Source organism: Branchiostoma floridae, chromosome 12 (assembly GCF_000003815.2).
Source record: "Branchiostoma floridae strain S238N-H82 chromosome 12, Bfl_VNyyK, whole genome shotgun sequence".
Lineage (NCBI taxonomy): Eukaryota > Metazoa > Chordata > Leptocardii > Amphioxiformes > Branchiostomatidae > Branchiostoma > Branchiostoma floridae.
In genome coordinates, this window is record NC_049990.1 from 21,295,370 (window position 1) to 21,306,503 (window position 11,134).

The 11,134-nt window shown below is 41.4% G+C and overlaps 1 protein-coding gene across 1 annotated transcript in view; it reads left to right on the forward strand.

Moving 5' to 3' along the window:
• The window catches only part of LOC118427184 (prokineticin receptor 2-like), a 46,546-nt gene extending 35,910 nt beyond the window's left edge, over nt 1-10,636 (forward strand). Inside the window, exons 3-4 of the mRNA XM_035836821.1 lie at nt 9,396-9,659; nt 10,082-10,636. Coding sequence (XP_035692714.1) covers nt 9,396-9,659; nt 10,082-10,607 — 790 coding nt within the window. The 3' untranslated portion in view covers nt 10,608-10,636. The remainder of the gene's footprint in view (nt 1-9,395; nt 9,660-10,081) is intronic.
• Nucleotides 10,637-11,134: the final 498 nt, after the last annotated feature.

Below are 11,134 nucleotides of genomic sequence, written 5' to 3' on the forward strand. Positions count from 1 at the left end.
GTAGGTGCCCATTTGACTCCCTTAGCCGGCTATACTCCTTGTCCAGCTTCGATACTATCTTATGGCACAGTATACGTAGGATCTGCTTGCTGCCAATTTGAGTCCCTTAGCCGGCTATACTCCTTGTCCAGCTTTGATACTATCTTATGGCACCGTAGGATCTGCTTGGTGCCAATTTGAGTCCCTTAGCCGGCTACACTACTTAGCCAGCTTTGATACTGTCTTATGGCACCGTAGGATCTGCTTGGTGCCAATTTGAGTCCCTTAGCCGGCTACACTACTTAGCCAGCTTTGATACTATCTTATGGCACCGTAGGATCTGCTTGGTGCCAATTTGAGTCCCTTAGCCGGCTACACTACTTGGCCAGCTTTGATACTATCTTATGGCACCGTAGGATCTGCTTGGTGCCCGTTTGACTCCCTTAGCCGGCTATACTCCTTGTCCAGCTTTGATACTATCTTATGGCACCGTAGGATCTGCTTGGTGCCAATTTGAGTCCCTTAGCTGGTTATACTGCTTAAGCTTGGCCGGGCTCTGAAGGCACGGATCTGTCACGTTGAACTGTTTAATACCGGGGGTTTCCGTCAGTGTTTTTAACGTATAGGTCAAGGCGTTCATTTTTCGCCAGGTCCCAGGTTAAGCCTAAGCCGGCTTCACTCCTCTGCCAGCTTTTGATGCTATCTTATGCTACCGTAGGATCTGCTTGGAGATTACGCCGTGCCCCAAAATGGCCGCAGGGTGTACTTGTAAATGCATTTAAGTTCGCGGGGATTTAATTTCGCGGTAGCGGGAAAATGGACTTTTCACGGTGGTTTTAATTTCGCGGTAGCACCATGCACTGTAGTCTCTTACTGTTATGGAAAAAATTTCGCGGTAGTTTTAGATTCGCGGTGAAGCGGCCGCCGCGAAAACCGCGAACATTAATCCACCGCGAACATTTCTGCATTTACAGTATGTGACCACGTAGGAGTCACGCCCGAAAGTGGAAAAAAACAGCCCGTAAACTTTTTGGAAGAGCCGCCAAATGAGACCGAAGCAAAACGGAGGAATTTTTCACAACAAAGTGTCACAACAAACTATCCAATCATGTCTGGTTGTTTGACATGGTAATGCCACATTCAATGAGTCTTGTGATTGGGGGTTCAATTGGCGTTGACCTCTCGTTTGGTGCAAAGCCCGCATTATAACGTAGAATCGATTACTATTGCCGGTAGCAGCCTTTAACACTATCCCCCTTGGTGTTGGAGGCCATGGAGGATTTGCACATAGTGATTTTCTTGCCCATGTTTAATCCTTACGGAATAGCTTTTTCACAAATATTTATCCCTTGTACTTACGCACTGTGTTCGAAGTTCCTAAAGCATTGACCGCATTTCAAGGTAGGGAACCAATCACTGCTAACAAGTTTTCGTCCCTGGTATAATTTGTTTCTTGGCCTTTGTCAGTGTAGAATGAATTAAGGCATTTCTTTATCCTTTCTTGTGCTATTCTCTGTCATGAAAGCTTAACTTCCAAACAGCTTGGACTTTGCTTCCCCAGTGCCAGTGCATTATATGTAAGCATGCGCTGTTTCCCTTACTTTAGTTGCAATAAAAAAAACTAGATAGACCTGTGTTCATTTACAACATTGTTTAATTTGTTCATTAGTCATATAGTATCTGAATTTGATAACTTTTCTAGCAATTCTCCTATTCTGTACAACATGAAAGTGCCATGTCTTTTATATGCCGATGACTTGGTTATCTTCTCAGAATCCCAACAAGGTTTACAGTCCTCCCTACTTAGACTAGAACAATATTGTAAATCATGGAAGCTGAAGGTTAACCTGAAAAAGACAAAGGTTATTGTATTTACAAAGGGAGGCCGCTTACCGAAAGATTGTAGTTTTTTGTTTGATAATAATGCTTTAGAAATAGTAACATCTTATTGATATCTAGGTATTGTTGTATTCTCAGCTGGCACATTCAAAGCCAACAGCAAATACTTATACAGCAAGGGATTGAAAGCTCTATTTGGAATTAAACGGGAGGGTCTTTTTAGCGAATGCCCACGAACGCCCACTCTAGAGAAGTCCGCGCTGCACGAATCTCATTTTTTTTGCTTGGAATATGTCCACGTTGTGCTCCCATGTATTAATCCTGAGTTTCAAGTCAATCCATCGACCCGAAGTGACATAAATCAAAGTTTTCGATTCTCGATGGTCTTTTTAGCGAACGCCCAGTAAAATGTCTTTTTAGCGAATGCCCACTATATCCACAAAAATATCGGCCGTCGCGCAACGACACCTAAATCTACCGCCACAAACATGTTCAAGATGGTGTCCCATTGATGTGTACGGAGTTTCCGTGCTTTACAAGCATTTTAAGTCCCTGTTTTTGGTCAAAATGTACAGCGCCGATACTGCCATACATTAACAATGGCAATTCAAAATGGCGGGCACTAGTCATGTGACCGCCTTGCGGGACTGTTCTATAAGTATCGCGGGAGGGACTGTTGTAGCATAACTTATCATACAACCATTTTAGAGTGAATTCTGAACAAGATTTTCAATTCATAGTGCTATCATCTGACTGATATTTACATTGTGGTCCTTTTTTCTGTGCTATAATTACCCAGGTTTGAGGAACTTAGTGCAAATATGGATATTGATTCTCCTCAGTGTCCAATTAATGTACAAAAGGCTCAGACAATTAGTGTTATAAACCTGACTAGGGGCAGGTAACCAATACTAGAAAAACATAGCTATTCATTATTAACAATACTATTTACATTATAATAATAACTCTTCACCAAACTGGACTTTTCTTATCTTTATTTATCACACAAACATTGTTACAACGGGGATTGATTAGATGAGTATCTGTTACAGTGTGTACAAACTTATTTCAAATACAAAAATGTATTTCATTTCACTTCCTAAATATTTTTAAAGTATTGGAAGGGGTTGACACATAAACGATATTAATTGCATTATTTGTGTGCAGAAAAATGTGACCACATGCTATTAATAGCCTATTTAATATAGTAATAAAATGTTGGAACATGGCATGAGCGGGCTCCTCTTCTGAGTACACAAAGGAAATGTTTTATAACATTTAGTTATGACGTAGAAAATTTCAATTGTAAAATGTACCTTTATTAACATTGACAAACAAATTATTATTCTCTTCTTAATAAATGACGACAATACAGGTTAGTAAGGTGTGTTTCCTTTTATAACAGGCCAGGTAAGACGCCGTACAGGTAAATAAGGTGTGTTTCCTTTTATAGCAGACCAGGTAAGACACCGTACAGGTGAGTAAGGTGTGTTTCCTTGACTACAGACTAGGTAAGACACCGTACAGGTGAGTAACGTGTATTTCCTTTGATTACAGACCAGGTAAGACACCGTACAGGTGAGTAACGTGTATTTCCTTTGATTACAGACCAGGTAAGACACCGTACAGGTGAGTAACGTGTATTCCCTTTGATAACAGGCCAGGTAACACACCATACAGGTAAGTAAGGTGTGTTTCTTTTTATAACAGACCAGGTAAGACACCGTACAGGTGAGTAACGTGTATTTCCTTTGATTACAGACCAGGTAAGACACCGCACAGGTGAGTAAGGTGTGTTTCCTTTGCCTATAGACCAGATAGTGTATTATACAGGTGAGTAAGGCGTCTTTCCTTTGCCTATATACCATATAGGCCATTAAACAGGCGAGTAAGGCGTCTTTCTTTTGCCTATAGACCAGATAGGGTATTATGCAGGTGAGTAAAGCAACTTTCCTTTGCCTATAGACCAGATAGGGTATTATACAGGTGAGTAAGGCGTCTTTCCTTTGCCTATATACCATATAGGCCATTACACAGGCGAGTAACCTGAACAATACCCTACATGGTCTATATGCAAAGGGAAGACACCTTACTTGCCTGTATAATGCCCTATCTGGTCTATAGGCAAAGGAAAGTTGCTTTACTCACCTGTATAATACCTATCTAGTCTATAGGCAAAGGAAAGACGCATTACTCACCTGTATAATGGCCTATATGGTATATAGGCAAAGGAAAGACGCCTTACTCACCTGTATAATACACTATCTGGTCTATAGGCAAAGGAAACACACCTTACTCACTTGTGCGGTGTCTTACCTGGTCTGTAATCAAAGGAAATACACGTTACTCACCTGTACGTTGTCTTACCTGGTCTGTTATAAAAGGAAACACACCTTACTTACCTGTATGGTGTCTTACCTGGCCTTTTATAAAAGGAAATACACGTTACTCGCCTGTATGGTGTCTAACCTGCTCTGTAATCAAAGGAAATACATGTTACTCACCTGTACGGTGTCTGCTATAAAAGGAAACACACCTTACTTACCTGTACGGTGTCTTACCTGGCCTGTTATAAAATGAAACACACCTTACTCACCTGTACGGTGTCTTACCTGGTCTGCTATAAAATGAAACACACCTTACTCACCTGTACGGTGTCTTACCTGGTCTGCTATAAAAGGAAATACACGTTACTCACCTGTACGGTGTCTTACCTGGTCTGTAATCAAAGGAAATACATGTTACTCACCTGTACGGTGTCTTACCTGGTCTGCTATAAAAAGAAACACACCTTACTTACCTGTACGGCGTCTAACCTGGCCTGTTATAAAAGGAAACACACCTTACTTACCTGTATTGTTGTCATTTATTAAGAAGAGAAAAACAATTTGTTTGTCAAAAAATATATATAATGTTAATAAAGGTACATTTTACAATTGAAATTTTCTACGTCATAACTAAATGTTATAAAACATTTCCTTTCTGTACTCAGAAGAGGAGCCCGCTCATGCCATGTTGCAACATTTTATTAGACTATTAATAGCATGTGATTACATTTTTCTGCACACAAATAATGCAATTAATATTGTTTATGTGTCAATCCCTTCCAATACTTTAAAAAATATTTAGGAAGTGAAATGAAATACATTTTTGTATTTGAAATAAGTTTGTACACACTGTAACAGATACTCATCTAATCAAATCCTCATTGTAGCAATGTTTCTGTGATAAATAAAGATAAGAAAAGTCCAGTTTGGTGAAGAGTTATTATTATAAATGTAAATAGTATTGTTAATAATGAATAGCTATGTTTTTCTAGTATTGGTTACCTGCCCCTAGTCAGGTTTATAACACTAATGTGTCTGAGCCTTTTGTAAGTTATGCTACAACAGTCCCTCCTGCGATACTTATAGAACAGTCCCGCAAGGAGGTCACATGACTAGTGCCCGCCATTTTGAATTGCCATTGTTAATGTATGGCAGTATCGGCGCTGTACATTTTGACCAAAAACAGGGACTTAAAATGCTTGTAAAGCACGGAAACTCCGTACACATCAATGGGACACCATCTTGAACATGTTTGTGGCGGTAGGTTTAGGTGTCGTTGCGCGACGGCCGATATTTTTGTGGATATAGTGGGCATTCGCTAAAAAGACATTTTACTGGGCGTTCGCTAAAAAGACCATCGAGAATCGAAAACTTTGATTTATGTCACTTCGGGTCGATGGATTGACTTGAAACTCAGGATTAATACATGGGAGCACAACGTGGACATATTCCAAGCAAAAAAAATGAGATTCGTGCAGCGCGGACTTCTCTAGAGTGGGCGTTTGTGGGCATTCGCTAAAAAGACCATGCGGAATTAAACAATCATTAGACAAAGCAGACGGACCATTATCAGTTAAAAACAAACTCTTCGACACTTGTGTTAAACCTATTTTGTTATATGGATCTGAAATTTGGAGCTCATTCAAAAGTCCTAAATCTTGTCCTATTGAAACAGTGCACTTGAAATTTTGTAAACACTCACTTAATGTTCCGAAAACTGCATCTAACCTTGCTGTACGCGCTGAATTAGGGAGGTACCCTATCTAACTGGAAGCCTCTCTAAATGCCATTAAATATTTCATTAGAATTAAACAGAATGTGCCAGCTGAGAGTCTGCAGGCAGACGCTCTCTTATGTCAGCTTAATCTAGATTCATCAGGTACTAAATGTTGGGCATCTGGTGTTCGCAAAACTTTGGAGGAGTGTGGTTACCCTTTTGTTTGGCAAGCCCGTAAGTCAACAGATCCAAACATATCCCACCTAATTTCTGCAATCCACCAACGACTGAAGGATATTTATTTCCAGAATTTTCTAAACAACATTCATAATGATGATAAAGGTTTACGTGCGAAAAACAAACTCCGAACGTACAGACTACTGAAATCCACATACAATGAAGAGCAGTATTTGAAAATTACAAACATTCGGCATAGAACTACCATTGCTAAACTAAGAATCAGTTGCCACCGACTGCGAATTGAATCAGGAAGGCACAACCACACTCCTCTAGAACAAAGAGTCTGCCAATTTTGTTCCTCAAACATGGTAGAAGATGAAGTGCACTTCACTGTCGATTGCGATATGTATGCGAATGATAGAAATACTCTATTTAGTTATATAGAAAGTAGATTCCCTCATTTTAGACACATGAGTAGCACTGACAAGTTTATATTTCTCATGCGTTTTGAGAAACCGACAATAGCGAAACTCATACAGTCCTACATTTTCACTATTACCAAGAAACGAGAAGAAGCCGAACTTTTCACTCGTTCTCATTGAAATGTCGAAAATGGCATTTTTTGGTCGAAAAATAAATCGGCTTTATTTTCAGTGAAAACCACCTGGTTGTTAAGGAAAATTCCTCTTTTAACCATAGCCAAAAAATGGCAACTTATTATTTTCGGTCCCATTGGTAATGCATTACAGGGCAGGTAACAAACGTTACCGGTAACGTTTGTTACAACAGTAAACTTAACCCTTTATCTTCAAAGGCATTAGCATTATTGGCTACATCATTTAGGCATAAGTTGACGTCCCTAGGGACATTTAAAAAGTGGGCAGCATTTTTGCACCGGGTTAGACAGAATGCTTAGAAGCCATCAAACAATGGTAACGTTTGTTACAGTCATTTCTGTACAACATTTTGTAAGCAGGGTGGGATACACATGGCAGTCAATTGCCCTTTTTTGTTTCTTTAGAAAACCAGAAAAACTGTAAAGCGTCACAAAAACGGCAATTTCTAGTCTTATACGTGGATAATATAACCGTGGCAACCATCGCACTCGTGGTGGTAACGTTTGTTACAGAATCTGGCGACAGGCATAAACCACCTCACACAACCTCCAAGATCAGTGACGGGAGCGATCTGGCGTGATCGGAGAGAGGGCCAAGGTAGCTGGTTTCATTTGCCGAACAATCATTTTGGGAACTGAATTGTTCCATTTTTGGCTACTATTTGAATTTTTCACATTTTCTCAGGCGACAGCCATTTTTTAGGGGTTTAAATCCCACCCGAGGCTATAATAACCTTCAAAACCATGAACCAATATAAATGCTGTGGTGCATCTTTTGTAAAACATTACAGGGGTTGTGGAAAAACAAAGGGACCAGTCATGCTATCTATAATTTGCTCAATATCAAGTCGTAAAGTCAGGCGACACGTTTTCGACATTTAAATGAGAACTAGCCTTTTGTGTTAGACTAGATTTGTGACACCTTTATATGTATATATCCTGACTTGTTGGGCAAAATTGTACAATAAAGGTCTTCATTCATTCATTTATGTAACAGAACAATGGTGTACCGAATATCATTACTACCATATAACCGTGTACGTCGACGAATGTGACATTCATGTGATAAGATACGCCAAATAATACAAGCAAATGGAAATTATGATTTTGGAAACGCAAAGACGTTCCAGGTACATGTAGCAACCACTACCATTCCTTAGTGTCACCAAGGAGATCTTTTTGAAGATCAGGTTTTATACCCTACCTATAAAATCATAATGGAAAGGAGATGAGGAAAACAAATTTTAGATTGTCAAATTAAAACAGTAGTAGGGCAATATCAAGACAACGATGGTTCAATAACCTTCGTATATGTAATTCTCGATTTAAGCCCACTGTCTAAAGTTATTACCATCCACTAGCAAAGGAAAGCAAAAAAATTGACAAACCCAAATTACGGTACGCTCGTTTCAATAGAAACACATTGGGTTCTTACTGCGATAAAAGCTCGACACCAGTAATCAAGGTTATTCTGTGCTGAACCAAGTTTTTTGTATTACAGATTAGGAAATCGACATCCTCCTACGCAGGGACACCCAACAGCCAAACTGCCTGTCTGGATGTACCCTGCTCTTTCAACCGTCACCCTTAGTTCCTGACCGCCCTGCTTATAAATATTAATGAGGTTGCCCTTATACATGCGAGACAGCTTTTGAAAACAGAAAGCCTATTCATTGATTGGCTGACAGCTGGTTGGGGGGGGGGGCGTCCACAGGAACTAAGAGTGATGGTTGAAAGAGTAGGGCACATCCAGACAGGCAGTTTGGCTGTTGGATGTCCCTGCGTAAGAGGATGGCAATCGATAGATTGGTGAATTATTTAGAAGAGAGTGTCCATCTTTTAATCATTGCTTACTGTTGAGTCCATTAACCCGTCTTAAAGGATCAAATAAACCTTGTTGTGGATCACCTCAAGGATCCATTGATTAACTTAAGAAAGCCTATTCCACTGTGAAATTAAGGTCAAAGTGTGTCAAACTAAAATTCAAGTGTGTTAGTGGTAGATTTAGTGGTATAGATGAAAGATGCAATGCAAAATGCCCTATTATGTAGACTTGATGCCATTCAAAGAAGTGCTCTGTTATAATCTCTCATAAATACGGTAGACCTACAGTAACTCAATGATAGTACATTATTTCTTCACTGCTAGAAGGATACACGATACTTTCATATTTAGAACATTGTAACATCTTCGATATAGTCCACATTTCATTCATTGCAAGGGTAAATTCTCTTAGTATACTAACTTACTTATCCTCTTCTAACAAATTGATACAGCACCAACTCGTTTTGTCGACGTTGTACTGTGGAATATATAGTTATAGGAACATGTTTAACTTTTGACAGAGCGAAGAACAAAGGTACTTTGAAATTGTGCATTGAGTTCTCACTGTGTAATCGACGATGTGTTTGTTTGCTTGCGCTGGTGTGTCCGCAGTTGGCCAGCCTTTCAGGGTGTAAGGTTGGCATGGTGTAATGCCTGGATATTTGGTTTGGCTCTGCTCCAATGTTGTAGACATGCGCAGGGAACGATGAGTCGGCGCTAATACACGTGTAGAGATTTTCAAATACAATTCAATGTCTACCACTGGATAAAAAAAAGGAGATTTACTTTCGGATATTTCGAGTGACATCCATCACTCTTCTTCAGTGTCACTAGAGCAAACTGGCAGAGCTATTCTGTACAAGTACAGCTAACTAGGAATTTGAACATGAGATTGTTTGTCGTTTGGGTCCAGGTGCATCGCGGTGACGTCGGGTCTCCGGACGGAGAACTGCCGCATCAGCCTGACCGTCCCTATCACCCTGGTGTGGATCGTCTCGGCTCTCCTCGCCATCCCGGACGCCATCTTCTCCGACACCGTGCAGTTCCACGCCGCGGACATCGCCATCATGGCCCTCCCGTCCACGTTTCCCGCCACCAACGTGTCCTTACCGCACCACGACAAGGCGAAGACGTACTGCCGCCGCATCTGGAGTATCGATCAGCGAATGGCCTACAGGTAAAGGTCTGGGCGTCATTGAGTGGATGACTAGAATCTACAATGGAATCTCTGTCTTTCTCTCCCTCTCTCTGTCTCACTCCTCCCCCCCCCCCCTCTCTCTCTCTGTGGGTGTACGTTCGTACATGTGTACATGTATGAGTTCGAATGAATGATTGAATCTATGATGTTGCAGCATTCATCAGGCGTACGCGTACAGGACTAGTATACAGTTCAAAGTACCAGGGAATTTTTTCGAGATTCCGGTACACTGTGTGGACCAACAGATGAGTACTAGTGTGCGCGTGTGCCGCTGTGGGTGTTTCACGTCTTTCTTTCTCAAATACCTATGTGTATGGGGGTACCAAAATAGGTAGACATAATCGAGATTTTTGTTGTTTATATACATGAATCATATAAACGTCTTCGTCTCCGTCTTGCAGAGCGAACTACCTGTTCTTGTTCGTGGCCGAGTTCGCCATTCCTGTCACCATCATGACGGTGTGCTCCGCCCTGGTTGCCCGGAAAGTGTGGGACCGGAAGTTCCCGGGGAACATCAACCCGTGGCAGCTTCGCGCCCAGAAGCGGTCCCGCAGGAAGACCGTCCTCCTCCTGCTCCTGGTCGCGTCCTTCTGCCTCTGCCTGGGCCCTTTCTACGTCTACGCGCTCATCCGGGACTTCTTCGGACACCTGCTCCACAGCGAGTCCACCAACACCATGATCTTCTACATCGTGGAGGCCGTTGCCATGGCAAACTGCCTGATTGACACCCTGGCCTACGTCGCCGTTGACAACCGGATGAGGAGATACATCGGGAAGCTGCTCGTCTGCTTTTCCTGTCAATCAAAGGGCAACAACGCGGCACGGGCTGATGCGGAGACCAAAATGGGGAGGTCGTCCACTTATGGAAACACCCCTATCCAGATGCGCGTGCGCAGGGGTAAAACAGAAGCGAGCTCGAGTTTGTAAGCGATGCAGCCATTGGACGACAGCTGTTGTGCCGGTGTGACAGCGATCTCGCCCCCCCCGCGATCTCGCCCCCCCGGGGGGCGAGATCGCTAGCGTTTTCGCCCCCCTCTGGTGTTTTCGCCCCCCCCCAATCCCAGCGTTTTCGCCCCCCCACTAGGGATATCCTTCCCGTTTTCTAGAGTGTTCGGTTGAATCTTAATCCTATTGCTGTGATAATGATTAGCACTGTCTTGTTACCTACTTTTGTATATATATATATATATACTTTTGTATATATATACTTTTGTATATATATATACTTATATATATAGGGTTTACAAGGGAAATATATATACTTTTGTATATATATACTTATAGATATATACTTATAGATATATGTATATATACTTTTGTATATATTTACCTACTTTTTTACATAGCCTTAAGATACTTAACTTGCAGCTTGTTACTGCATATTAATCGAGCTACCTGGAACAATATGGTACTTGGATGTAACGTATATAGTGTGTTACCTGGTATCTATATAT